Source organism: Amia ocellicauda, chromosome 14, assembly GCF_036373705.1.
Source record: "Amia ocellicauda isolate fAmiCal2 chromosome 14, fAmiCal2.hap1, whole genome shotgun sequence".
Taxonomy (NCBI): domain Eukaryota; kingdom Metazoa; phylum Chordata; class Actinopteri; order Amiiformes; family Amiidae; genus Amia; species Amia ocellicauda.
Genome location: NC_089863.1, coordinates 32,589,257 through 32,604,435, shown reverse-complemented (window position 1 = coordinate 32,604,435; position 15,179 = coordinate 32,589,257). Strand labels below are relative to the sequence as shown.

Genomic DNA, 15,179 nt, shown 5'->3' with positions numbered 1-15,179 from the left:
TCAGCTTATACAGTTAGGTCAATAAATAGTTGGACAGTGACACAATTGGCACTGTACACCACCACAATGGATTTGAAAGAAAACAATCAATATGTAGTGTAGACTTTCATCTTTAATTTGATGGTAGTTACATCCAAATTAGGTGAACGGGGTAGGCATTACACCCATTTTTATATGTGGTCCCCCCCAAGTTTAGGGGCTAAAAAGTAATTGGACAAATGAACAATCATTAATTAAATTGTGAGTTTCAATACTTGGTTGCAAATCCTTTGAAGTCTGGATCCCATAGACATCAACCGGATGCTGGGTTTCCTCCCTGGTGATGCTCTGCCAGGCCTGCACTGCAGCTTTCTTTAGTTCCTGCTTGTTCTTGGGGAGTTTGGGGTACCCAAAATGGATGTAACTACCATTTGCTGCTGTAACAACTATAATGCTATATTAATATAGAGATGTTTCGATTGGGTTCCAACGGAAGTGCGTTGACAATGCCTCCCCCCTCCCCCTTGGGCACTGCTTCCTTTTTCAGATAACCGGGGGTTACATTCGCAACCTATCATTTTAAAAGGTGCATGCTTTGGCCATGTTTGGGTATGTGTTTCATTCTCTGGTACACCCAACATAACATTTTGCTACCTGTTTGACTTATTCATAATTTCATCATAACTGTAGACTTGCACAAAAAGGTGTCACAGTGAATAGTGAATGTGTTAATTAAATGTGGTGTTTGAGATCTGTGGTCACGTTTGTATAGTGCAGACTTCTGCAGATCTGTGCTGCTCTGTGGAATTGTGTAGCTGTGCTGTGCAGAACCATGGAAATCTGCACAACATGAACACAAACAAAAACCTTTTAATTGTAATTAGATTGTATACAACATGACAAGACTCATGGCCACTGAAAACCACCATTACGTTAAATTCAGTCCTGATAATATATCATGACTCTGTAGTTCTATTCTGTTCTGTTTTTTGAAAGAATGCCTCAAAGCTAATCATGTTGTGATCACAGTTTGCCATTGGTTCTCTAACTAGTGTCCCTCTGACTCTATCTTGGTCATTTGAAAATATCAAGTCAATGCATGCACTCTCCCTGGTTGGTTCCCTGACAAATTGAGTTAGAAAGCAGTCATTTACCATCTGAACCATTTCTATTTCTGCTTCTGTAGCCCCAATCGGGCTTTCCCAGTCTATGTTTGGGAAACAGAAATCCCCCATTATAACAACCACATCCTTGCTACATGCAGTCCTGATTATGCTGTACAATGCAACATCTTGCTGAATATCTGAGTTGGGTGGCCTGTAACACACTCCTACCGCTAATCCTCCAGATCTCTTGTTCAAAAGTTTGACCCACAAAGATTCTGTTCCGTTACTGGGATCTAATTTGAGTTCTTCTGTCTCAATGTCATTTTTCATATATAATGCTACCCCACCTCCTCTTCGATTTTGTCTGTCTCTCCTAAACTGTGTGTATCCTTCTAACTTGTATTCATCCCCATCGTTTTCTGTAAGCCATGTTTCCGTCACTCCTACAACATCATAGTCACATGTCAGCACTGTGGCTTCTAAGTCCAACATCTTGTTCCTTATACTCCTGGCATTGAGGTACAAACATTTTGGATACAAACGTTTTATTTAATTATCAATGAATATGTTATAATAATATAAGCATAATCTGTTTATAATAATATAATGAAACAATTATTTTGACATATACACACGTCTCCTTAAGTTCTGAATTTTATATTCTTTCTCCATAATGAAGGTAACAGGGTTTTATATGTAAAACAGCACTATAACAAGTGAAAACATATTGATTGTTGAAAGTAATGTCGGTCTCATTGGATTGTGAATGCCATTTCTAATGAGCCAGTTGGCCTCCAGGTGCCTGAGTAAACTTGTCTGAGGTCTTTGCTACGGTGAGCTGGTCAAGACATGTTTATGCGTTTTTACAGGTTGGATGTCCAGAAAACCAAGGTTGCATTCACAACCCAACTTTTGCTGACCAGCACCATGACTGAATAAATAAAAAAATGTAACTTTTTTTTGGTCTCACTATTAAACGGTGTCTACTAGTGTAAGGAAAGATCCATAGTTAGTGTAACTGTAACCCTCACAAGTAAAATATGAAAAGCACGAGAGTTTTACCCTGCATAGTACTGTACCTTGATGGCTGGTGGCGTGAGTGGGATATCCGCATTCTGCATCCACTGGTACCTCAGTGGCTGCACCTGCTCTCCATTTTGGATGTTGCTCCGCTCTCTCACTGGAGTCCTACAAGTATAGAAACAAAGTATAGACTTTCAAAATAAGTCCATCCTAGACAAATTTGCAAACAGAAGTTAAATATCTTTCAGAAAGGAAAATAAAAATGTACCCACTTACCAACCGACACAATTTCCAATGTTTGCAATATTCAGTAGTTTTTTATTATTGATTTATTTTGCTTATTACAAAAACTGAATTCACTATCACAATGTAATTTCCTACCTACACATTTCATAACTCTTTCCTTTAATTCTGACATGAACAGCTGAACTGCATTCTGGTATTCAGCAACAGTATAAAGGCACAATAATCATACAAAAAAATGTTTGCAGTCCATAGCAGTCAGGAGGTGGAAATCCTCTTACATCACTTGTTTTCATTCTCCTCTCTTCTTTTCCTTTCTTTTTCTATCTTTCTTTCTCTAAAAGCTTCCTCCAAGTCACCCTCCTTTTCAATATCCAGCAAGGGACAAAGAAGGATCGTTTGTCAGCTAGACATCTGTCTCTGTGAGTTGCTGCCTGAGTGAGATTGCTTTTGTGGAGGGTTGTTTTGTAGTTACATGTTTATATGTTTTCTGATGTCAAGCAGGCAGCCAAAAAATTGTAAACACAGACAGGCACATCAATAAGCATATCATCCGAGTGTGTTATACTATGTATTTATCAGTATTTTCAAACTCTGTAAAAAACATTATAATAATGCAAAATATGCATTCATAGTTTAATAATTAAATAATCTGTGACTCACTATTATGTTATGCATATGCATTTAATAATCAATTGGATATGTTTTGCGAGATCTTCCAGTTTTAGCTTATATAATAATAATTTCATAAGAATTTCAGAAATTTAAAGCTTAAGGGGACTACTGCTTGACATGATTGCTTAAAAATGTTAATACTACACAAAACATATATAAATAAATGTAATCTTGTACTCAATTGATTTTAATATCCCCATATTGAAATTGTTACACTAGAGGCTTACTAGTTGAATCCATTGTATATGTATTTAGAGATCTATATATGGTGGTGCAGTGCTGGGTGGTGGCACAAAATGGCTACCCAGAAGGGTACTCCATGCCCGAGAAGCCCTAGGGAATGAATATGCACTTGGGAGCACCTGAGCTGCAGGACTCTCCTAATTGGCCACACAGGAAGTCAGCACACCTTGCTTGTTGGTTGACTTGGAGCAGGAGAGTATATGTGAGGCAGAAACAAGAGACAAGATAATGGTAATTGACCTTTTGACTGGAGTGGGACTTGATTGTGGGATTTGTGAAGCTGCGGCACCATGTCCAACCCCACAGAGTGTCACAATACATATTTAAATACATGACTCAAGATCCACTTGAGCTTCTTTCTTTCATTCTTTCTTTCACCATCTTTTCAGTTTCTGAGATTCTATACAATAAAACATACATTTTATATTGGAGTGGGGATAATAATAGTTTTAACAGCCATTATAAAAACATTACAAAATACTGTCTGTTCAGAAAAAAATATTCAACCAAAATAGTGAAGAGCAAATCTCATCTAGAAGAGAATCATACATAAGAACATAAGAAAGTTTACAAATGAGAGGAGGCCATTTGACCCATAGTGCTCATTTGGTGTCCATTAACATGTAAGTGATCCAAGGATCCTATCCAGTCAATTTTTAAATGTTCCCAGATGTTCAACTTCAACCACATTGCTGGGGAGTTTGTTCTAGATTGTGACAACTCTCTGTGTGAAGAAGTGTATCCTGTTTTCTGTCTTGAATGCCTTGAAGCCCAATTTCCATTTGTGTCCCCGGGTGCGTGTGTCCCTGCTTATCTGGAAAAGCGCCTCTGGTTTGATGTGGTCGATGCCTTTCATGATTTTGAAGACTTGGATCAAGTCCCCACGTAGTCTCCTCTGTTCCAGGGTGAAAAGGTTCAGTTCCCTCAGTCTCGCAGTAGGACATTCCCTTCAGACCTGGAATAAGTCTGGTTGCTTTCCTCTGAACTGCCTCTAGAGCAGCGATATCCTTCTTGAAGTGTGGAGCCCAGAACTGTCCACAGTATCCAGATGAGGTCTAACTAGTGCATTGTACAGTCTGAACATTACTTCCCTTGTTTTAAATTCTACACTTTTGACAATATACCCTAACATTCTGTTTGCCTTTTTTATTGCTTCCCCACATTGTTTGGATGGAGAAAGTGAGGAGTCCACGTAGACTCCTAGGTCTTTCTCATGCGTTACTTCATCTAGTTCTATTCCTCCCATAGTGTAATTATAATGGACATTTTTGTTACCTGTATGTAATACCTTGTACTTGTCCACTTTGAATTTCATCTGCCAGGTGTTGGCCCACAACTTTATTATCTAAGTCCCTTTCAATAACCTGTGCTGTCGAGATTGTATCTGCTGAGCCACCTATTTTAGTATCATCTGCAAATTTGTCAAGCTAACTAACTATCCCAGAGTCCAGATCATTAATATAGATTAGAAAAAGCAAAGGCCCTAGTACTGATCCCTGTGGAACTCCACTAACAACCTCACTCCAGTTAGAAGCGATTCCTCTAATCGACACCCTCTGTTTCCTATACATCAACCAGTTCATAATCCATCTACTTACATTACCCTGAATAACTACACCTTCAATTTGAGGATCAGTCTTTGGTGTGAAACCTTATCAAAAGCTTTTTAAAAATCAAAGTATATGATATAATATGCTTTCACATGATCTACAGCTGCAGTTGTATGTTCAAAGAATTCTAATATATTAGTAAGACATGATCTGCCTCGTCTAAACCTATGTTTATCTCCAAGAATAGAATATGGTTTTCATTAAGATGCTTCTCTATTTTCTGTCTAATATTTTTTTTCCAACATTTTACAGGTGATACAGGTGATACAGGTGAGACTGATTGGTCTGTAATTTCCTGGCTCAGTTTTGTCCCCTTTCTTGTGGACTGGTATGACATTTGCCATCTTCCAGTCAGTTGGCACATCCCCTGTTCTAAGTGTCGTTTGGAATATTTGAGTTAGTAGCCTATAAATAATTTCCCTAATTTCTTTAAGTACCGTTGGAAATATACCATCTGGCCCAGGTGATTTGTTTGTTTTTATTCTGCTAGTCCCTTTAGTACCTCCTCCTGATTCACTTCCTCCTTTATTGACCTCTTGCTGTTGTAGTATTGAAAAAAGCCCTTTGCATTAGTTTTAGCTCCAAAAGCTATGTTTCTTTCTATTTCCCTCTTTGCCTTCCTGATCCCTTTCTTAACATCTCTTTGTAGTAATATATTCTTTGTATTGTTTCGTCTCTATTCTTTTGTATGCGCTATACAACATTTAGTTTCTCTTGATATTGTTTTGCATACTTCTATTAAACCATGTTTTTTGGTCCTCAATTTGCTAAGTTTTGGTACAAATTTCTCCTGAGCCTCAAGTAGTATATTCTTAAAATATAACCATCCATTTTCAACTGAATCTGTATCCAGTGTGCTCCAGTCTACCTCTTCTAAGTGCCGCCTCATACCTTCAACATTAGCTTTTATAAAATTGTAGACCATTGTTTTAGACTTGGTCCTTGTTTTTTGAAAGAATGCATCAAAGCTAACCATACTATGATTACAATTTGCCATTGGTTCTCTACCTAGTGTCCCTCTGACTCTATCTTGGTCATTTGAAAAGATCAAGTCAATGCATGCACTCTCTCTGGTTGGTTCCCTGACAAATTGAGTTAGAAAGCAGTCGTTTGCCATCTCAACCATTTCTATTTCTGCTTCTGTAGTCTATGTTTGGGAAATTGAAATCCCCCATTATAACAGCCACATCCTTGTGGCTGTCAAACTTAACAGCAGCGGACATGCTCATACCAGAGAATACACAGTGGTTAGCACACAAGATAAACATAATGGTACAGCATTTCTTTTATGTGGTGGCTTTACTGGCTTACGTTGTAACCTGAATTCTTTCTGGTGTGTTTACATAGTGGTAGCTGACTGACAGTATTTATATTTCACTCATAAAGCACACCATGTTATATTACATTGTGTTTGGTAATACATTTGAAGAACATATGCAATAGATTAGAATACTTTGATTTACTGGACATCTTCCAAAAAAAAAAAAAAACTGACAGTGCAGTACATAAAAATACTGGACCGATGGCAATCCTAGTAGTCTGGCTTCCAAACATCCTTTATATAGCCTAGTGTGTGATTGCATCACCAATGATTTCATCTGATTTCACGCAATACAATAGAGCGATTGCAATTGTATTTCATGGAAATTGCATAGTGTATCACAGACTGTCTGGGAATGCTAAGACTGTCAGCAATGGGTGTGGCTGAAATAGACTAATCCACTTATTAGAAGGGGTGTCCACATACTTTTGGTATTGAAGAGTTGCTCCACCTGGCACAATGCAATTAATGGAATTCCTCAATGTTCTTGAATAGATCACCTTTCTTTCAATTTATATTACTTAACAATCTATGTATAACATAGTTGGCTAAGTGAGAAAGTGACCCATGCTCATATTTCCTAAAATACCAAAATCCTGTGTAATTTAAATCATTTTCTGATAGTTTATATGAATTTTGAATTTTTCCTAAGCATTACACACAGACCACGTGATTGATGTATGATTAAACCTATCCCATATGGATTGCATTTAGCAGTGTTTAGTACTGTAAGCATGGTAATACACTGCATTGTAACGTGCTCTGAATAAGGACTCTGACACATCTTCTCAAAGCTAGCAGGGACTTATTTAGAGCCTGCAGTGTATCGGGTGTAGCTCTACTCTCTGGGGCGCTGACTCCTCAAAACCCTTGCAGAACCTCTATAAATATCCTCCTCCACTGATATGCAAGAGGAATTAGTCCCCAACAAGACTAATTACGTACAGCTTGCGGTATAACACCACACATAGCACTCGTGGAGTGACAGATTATAGTATCTTTAAGATCATAAAGTGCTGTACATAAAGAAAGTAGATACAATTTTACCATTTTAGAGCATATTTATTCACTGCATACACCGTGTTATTTCTAACAAAAAATATTTGTTTACTATTAATACCAGAAATTCTCGATGGCTAAGCAAGTTCAATGTAACTCGATTTCACCTATAACGCAGTAAGATTTTTTGGCTCTCAAGGGCGCCAGAATACCCTGTAATTTATTGTGTGCACAGAAAACTTAACTAAAAAAAAAAAATGTAAATGTAAATTCTTAATTTGTAATGTATTGAATTTGTTTAACAAAGCTTGAGACCGGTTTTCATATTTTCTATTTTAATAGAATCTATTAAGTTCCTGTTAGCTACTTCAGTACTGCACGTGCTAATACATGAGTGTTTATACTGCTATTGAGCTTTCAGAGAGACAGTTTAGCGCCACATTCACCAATAGAACAATCGAAAATGAATACCTCGCAAAAATCAACTATTATATCATGGCTGAAAGGACAAGACTCCAAGAGGACTGAGCCCGGCTCCGATAGATGTTGAGAACGAGAAGAATAATAAATCGGTCACTGACATTAGCTCTGATGCTGAACCCGATACAGACAACACTGCTGGTGTTAGCAAGTGTCGGAAAATGGCAACAAGGTGGTATGATCCAAATTATCTAAGTTTGGAATTTACTTACACTGGGAAGGAGGAAGAGCCAAGACCACAGTGTGTCATGTGCTGTGAGATTCTCAGCAATGAGAGCATGAAGCCAGCGTATCTGAGGTGGCACTTAACCACGAAACATGCGATCTTGAAGGAAAAGCCTGTTGATTTTTTTCAAAGAAATCTTAAAGATCTGAAGCAGCGCAACTCCACCATAAGGAACAGTGCTGCTCCAGTTTCCAAAGCTCAAGAAGCATCTTACCATGCTAGTCTGCAGATTGCTAAAGCAGGTAAGCCCCACACTTGGTGAAGAACTTTGTTTACATTGGCAAAAGAGCTGCCGCATATTATGTGTGGAGAAAAAGCTGCTAAACAGCTCGACATGGTGCCCCTTTCAAATGACAGTCACTCACAGAATTATTGATATGGCAGATGATGTCAGATGTTTGCTGATAGAGCACATTAAGATGAGCAGATGCTTTTCACTACAAGTAGATGAGTTTACGGATGTCACCGATTTGGCCAATTTGCACATTTATGTTAGATATGAGTTTGAGGGCATGTACCATGAGGACTTTATGTTCTGTAAGCCACTACCAACAAGAACTACAGGGGAGCATATTTTATTTCTGTATTAATTAATTTATTGAAGAGAATGGCATCCACTGGAATAAATGTGACGGAGTTTGTACATACGGTGCCATTAACATGCAAATCAATTTATAACGTTTTTGAAATGCGTTTTTCTGGATCTTTTTGTTATTATTCTGTCTCTCACTGTTAAAATACACCTACCATTAAAATTATAGACTGATCATTTCTTTGTCAGTGGGCAAACGTACAAAATCAGCAGGGGATCAAATACTTTTTATCCTCACTGTATGGTGTGGCATTTGATGCTGCAGTTTGTGATGTGATTGTTGTGCATCTTTTGTAATTGGAAGAACAGTTATCAGAGTATTTTCCAGTAGAGGCCACACCAAAGTGGATTAGGAACCCCTTTACTGTTGATGTCACAGGAATACCCGAGAATCTGACCTGTGCTGATCAGGAGAAGTTGCTCGAGTTAACACCTGATGGTACTTTGATGTCAGAATTTAAACAACTGTCACCGTTGAACTTCAGGATCCAAAGACAGAGTGACTACCCAGCCCTCTCATTAAAGGGTGTGTGGTTTTTCATGTGTTTAGCTACTACCTATCTTTGAGAGAAAGGTTTCTCTGCTCTCACTGCAAGCAAGACAAAGTATCGCAACAAAATGAATGCTGAGCCAGATCTGCATTTGAAGCTCACTGCACTTGTCCCTGACATTGCAAGGCTTTCCTCGGCTAAACAGGCTCACCCCTCTCACTAAAATGGTAAGTGCTCAGTGCTATTTTTATTATTTGTGCATGTGCGTGCATGTTGGTCATTGAGATTTTCTGTGGTTCCTATGTGAAGGTGACTTGTAGGTGGTACTTGGATGCTTTGGTTTGATCAGGGGTGGTACTTGGTTAAAAAAGTTTGAGAACCACTGCTCTAAATGATAAGTTTGTAGGCACTGGATAATATATATTTAGCCTTGCTCACAAGGTTCCTGTAGTAGTGGAGGTGGGCGGCATTGGTAGCTCTTACCGGCTCTGCTGTCGGCTGTCACCCTTGTTAAAAGGGTTGCTCCCCAGGCAGTGCTGCCCTTGGATGCGGCGGCGATAAATCAAGGCCAGGCACAAGAGTGCCACTGGCAGGATGAAGAGAAAAATAATGAGCATGGCCATTCTTGCTGGGTTAGACTCTGATAGTGAGAGAAAGAGAGAGAGAAATCAATAAATCAATAAAATATAGTCCACAGGCTGGGGTAGCTATATGCACCAGACATATCTTGAAAACAAAAAACTAAATATCTGGTGTCATATAATTAGGTATTGTGGGACCTACTGAACCAAATAAGATATGTTCCCATTGCTTAAAAGTCTTGTACAATGGGTATATCAAATTAAACAAAAACGGTAAGATTTTTTGGCTCTCAAGGACGCCAGACTACCCTGTAATTTATTGTGTGCACAGAAAAATGTATTTAAAAAAAAAAAATGTAAATGTAAATTCTTAATTTGTAATGTATTGAATTTGTTTAACAAAGCTTGAGACCGGTTTTCATATTTTCTATTTTAACAGAATCTATTAATCTTTACATATTCAGATATATTTGCATTGTTCTGGTTTATACACAGCAAAAGTATGATCTGGAGAAAATAATAAATATTCTATGTAATTAATCTATGACTATTTTTTTCAATCACACTTCGGAGGCAATTAAACATGTAAATTGTTTGTCATACCTAGGACAAAGAATAGTTATGTTAATGCTTAGGCATCTGCATAGTTGTTTACAAACAAGAGGACCTGCTCAACAAGTTCACCCTGGAACAGAGGAGACTACGTGGGGACTTGATCGAAGTCTTCAAAATCATGAAGGGCATTGACCACATCAAACCAGAGGAGCTTATCCAGAGCAGCAGGGACACACGGACCCGGGGACACAAATGGAAATTGGGCTACAAGGCATTCAAAACGGAAAACAGGAGACACTTCTTCACACAGGGAGTAGTCACAATCTGGAACAAACTCCCCAGCAATGTGGTAGATGCTGAAAATTTGGGAATTTTTATTTTAAAAATAGACTGGATAGGATCCTTGGATCACTTATTTATTAATGGACACGAAACGAGCACGATGGGTTGAATTCACTCTCGTTTGTAAACTTTCTTATGTTCTTAAAAAAAGGATGGATACCTCTGTTCCCTTGGGCAGGCCCACTATCCATGCTGCCACCATAGCCCCCGTACTTGCAGTCAGGCGGTGCCCACCCTGGGTGACAGTGGCAGTTCTTATTGCTATTGCACACCTATATTATGAGGAAAAAACACTGATTTACAAATCATAGTCTTAGTCCTCTTCAGTATTTTAGAGCACAAAGAATAATTTAAAGGAGAATTTTGTTGAAGATCATTTTATCATATATATACCAATATAAACATATATCTATTGTTATACTATGTTCTTGAAATATTATACTTTGATAATTGTAGACAATATATCTCTTATAAACCCACTTGACTCCCCTTTCTCCAAGTAAAAGCAAGACTGCGCCATATCTCTCAAACTCATGGGCAATATATAATCCAGTACATAACTGCTATAGTTGCTCTATCATGTACTGTATTTTACTTCTCTTAACATACCATACTAATAATGACAATAATAATAATAATAATAATAATAATAATAATAATAATAATAATAATAATAATAACAACAAAACAACAACATCAATAATATTTTAGATTAAGCTAATTTCCCCAAAAAAATCTGACAAATACAAACAAAAATACCCTTTCCAGTAAAACTGTCACAGTTTCATCCCACACATCCCACAATTCCCAAGTTTACCACCAGAGGTCATTATCACACGAATTCTAACCCTGGTTCAGTCAAAATCTTCAACCACACCTGCAATTACCCAATCAACATTCCTCAACACTATGTGCACTTATTCAAATCATCCTCAGCTCCCATTGGAACAGCACTATCCTTCATGACCCTTTGCTCCACATATAAACCTCTCTGTGACTCCCTATCACTGCTAAGTCTTGTCTTCTGTCCAGTTGCAATTCTAAGTGTTCCCCTGTTACCATTTTTTATGTCTTCTACCTGTACCCTGACCACCGATTCACAGATTCTCTCTACCAGCCTCTTTGCCTGATCTCTGACCTCCTGCTTGCCTAATTGACCACGGATTCTCCTGGACATTACTCTTCACCGGCATTGACCCCAGCCTGTCTCTGACCACCTCTCTCTTGGAACCTGGGTTCTATTCATATATTCTGCTGCCAAGTCTGCTTAGGAAGATGTAGTGATGGCTGAAGACTTTTTTAAATATATATAACAAAAGCAGAGAACATACTGTATACATTTAATGCATTCATGTAGGGCTGGGTGATATTGCCTACTTTTTTCCAAATGTATGGATGATTCAAGATTTTAATTTCTTGTAATCAAACCTAATAAGTATTTTATTTATAAAAAAATAAAAATAGGACTGTTCTGTGTCAACTTGGCATACATGTGCAATAACAGTTTAAGAATAACAAAAGAACAGCTACTCCTGCATGGCTGTCATTATGCATATCCAATTTAAAAATGCAAAAAAAAAAAAGAAATGTTGTCTTGTCTTATAGGATGACATTGGAAAATGAAGTAGATCATGTTAGCTACCTGTTAGCAGGGGTTTTGGGAGAGGGATGGGGGATGGGGGATGGAGGACAGGGGACAGGAGCTAGCATCTGCATCTTGCAGTACCACACATTTTTAAACTTCACACATGCTTTTTAAAATCTGCTTATTCACTGCCTGTCCTGTAGAATGACAGTGGAGATTGCCATTTTACCCTTTACAAACATGGCAAAAATAAGATGCAGCTTTTGCACGTTATAACATAAAATCGATTCAGGAATTTTACGCATCATGCAAAAACGTACATTATAATTAATTTGATTTATCGCCCAGCCCTACATTCATGCAAGCACACTCAACACTTTATTTTTCCAAGTATTAAAATCTTACTTTACTGTAGCCTAATTTTCTAGAGACTACCATGTCTTGACTTTCTTCTCCTACTCACCCCATGTCCGTTACACTTCTTCTGACACTCTTGCACACCAAAAATTGTCACACCTTGGCACTGCCTGTCCACACAAGCCTGGAACACAAGCAAAGCACAAAGAAACCTGGCTCTTAATTCTTTATGGATTAGTAGTCAACTGCAAAGACAATAGGATTTTCTACATTGATACTATAGGTGAACTGTGGCACACTGGTGTTGTTTCTAATTGAATTTCATTTGGGGCAGTACAAGATTCTGTGAAATAAATACCGCTATGTTTGCCTTTAATAAACATACTAAACAACCTTATGATCTTGGATATATTTAATGCCTGCAACACAACAAATGTCTTGTCATACACATATTTAGCTCTTTATTGTTAATACTCAAGTGTTATGACATCCTCTACAAAAGCACAGATATACAGCTCTAAAAAAAATTGAGACCACTTCAAGCTCAGAAATCAATGTTAAATGGTTTTTTAATTTTTTCTAGAGCTGTATTTAGGAAGGACCTGGGAGAGCTGGGGCACCCCAATTCAGGCCTGCAGCTCCCCTGCTGTAGATGCCACCATACAGAGCATGAAAGACCTTTCAATAGGGTCACAATACTCATATCGCTGGCCAGGGGTCATGACTCTGTCACTTGCCATTTTGTGGTTATTTTGCATTTCCTACATTAGCTGGGGTTGGGGGGGAGTCCCCATCCACGCTCAACCCTCAGAGTATTACTGGGATGATCATTGGCTGTGTGAGGACACAGCAACTGAGGTGAAAGTAAGATGTGCAGGTAAAGATTGACTTAATTTTAACCAACTGTATTTCAACAGGCCACTTCCTAAAGGACTTTATCGCAAATATACATGAAAGAGAATTAGCTTGTGCCAGTTTCTCCACAACTCAGTGAGTTACATTAATTGATATAATAATAAGTATAATTGCAGATGCTTTTACATTTATTTAACACTTAATTATAATGACTTTATAAAATAATTTTAAATACCTTGACTCAAAGGGTAAATACTTCTCTAACCAAACATTTATTTTTAGGTTTTTTTTTAATTAAATGTTTCAAAATAAAAACATATCTTGCCTCTTTAAGTGTTGATTAGGTTTTGTAAATCAAAGGAAACAAATCCTATTAAATGCATCACAAGTTCAGTTTGTAACAACCACATGTAAAAAAGTCCAAGGGGGGTAAATAGAGTGAGGGAAAAAAGTATTTGATCCCCTGCTGATTTTGTAAGTTTGCCCACTGACAAAGAAATGATCAGTCTATAATTTTCATGGTAGGTGTATTTTAACAGTGAGAGACAGAATAACAACAAAAAAAATCCAGAAAAACGCATTTAAAAAAAGTTATAAATTGATGTGCATGTTAATAAGGGAAAAAAGTATTTGATCCCCTATCAATCAGCAAGATTTCTGGCTCCCAGGTGTCTTTTATACAGGTAACGAGCTGAGATTAGGAGCACTCTCTAACAGCTCGTTACCTGTATAAAACACACCTGTCCACAGAAGCAATCAATCAATCAGATTCCAAACTCTCCACCATGGCCAAGACCAAAGAGCTGTCCAAGGATGTCACGGACAAGATTGTAAACCTACACAAGGCTGGAATGGGCTACAAGACCATCGCCAAGCAGCTTGGTGAGAAGGTGACAACAGTTGTTGCGATTATTCGCAAATGGAAGAAACACAAAATAACTGTCAGTCTTCCTCGGTCTGGGGCTCCATGCAAGATATCACCTCGTGGAGTTTCAATGATCATGAGAACGGTGAGGAATCAGCCCAGAACTACACGGGAGGATCTTGTTAATGATCTCAAGGCAGCTGGGACCATAGTCACCAAGAAAACAATTGGTAACACACTACGCCGTGAAGGACTGAAATCCTACAGCGCCCGCAAGGTCCCCCTGCTCAAGAACGCACATGTACAGGCCCGTCTGAAGTTTGCCAATGAACATCTGAATGATTCAGAGGAGAACTGGGTGAAAGTGTTGTGGTCAGATGAGACCAAATTCGAGCTCTTTGGCATCACCTCAACTCGCCGTGTTTGGAGGAGGAGGAATGACCCCAAGAACACCATCCCCACCGTCAAACATGGAGGTGGAAACATTATGCTTTGGGGGTGTTTTTCTGCTAAGGGGACAGGACAACTGCACCGCATCAAAGGGACGATAGACGGGGCCATGTACCGTCAAATCTTGGGTGAGAACCTCCTTCCCTCAGCCAGGGCATTGAAAATGGGTCATGGATTGGTTTTCCAGCATGACAATGACCCAAAACACACAGCCAAGGCAACAAAGGAGTGGCTCAAGAAGAAGCACATTAAGGTCCTGGAGTGGCCTAGCCAGTCTCCAGACCTTAATCCCATAGAAAATCTGTGGAGGGAGCTGAAGGTTCGAGTTGCCAAACGTCAGCCTCGAAACCTTAATGACTTGGAGAGGATCTGCAAAGAGGAGTGGGACAAAATCCCTCCTGAGATGTGTGCAAACCTGGTGGCCGACTACAAGAAACGTCTGACCTCTGTGATTGCCAACAAGGGTTTTGCCACCAAGTACTAAATCGAAGGGGTCAAATACTTATTTCACTCATTAACATGCAAATCAATTTATAACTTTTTTGAAATGCATTTTTCTGGATCATTTCTTTGTCAGTGGGCAAACTTACAAAATCAGCAG

General features: G+C 38.5%; 1 protein-coding gene across 3 annotated transcripts in view; it reads right to left on the bottom strand.

Annotated features, from left to right (window-relative positions):
- The window catches only part of adam15 (ADAM metallopeptidase domain 15), a 105,403-nt gene that overhangs the window by 13,118 nt on the left and 77,106 nt on the right, over positions 1-15,179 (bottom strand). For all 3 annotated transcript variants that reach the window (XM_066721643.1, XM_066721644.1, XM_066721645.1), the window contains exons 17-20: positions 12,515-12,592; positions 10,627-10,738; positions 9,472-9,628; positions 2,165-2,273 (exon numbers count right to left, since the gene is read on the bottom strand). In XM_066721643.1, the coding sequence (XP_066577740.1) occupies positions 2,165-2,273; positions 9,472-9,628; positions 10,627-10,738; positions 12,515-12,592 (456 nt within the window). The remainder of the gene's footprint in view (positions 1-2,164; positions 2,274-9,471; positions 9,629-10,626; positions 10,739-12,514; positions 12,593-15,179) is intronic.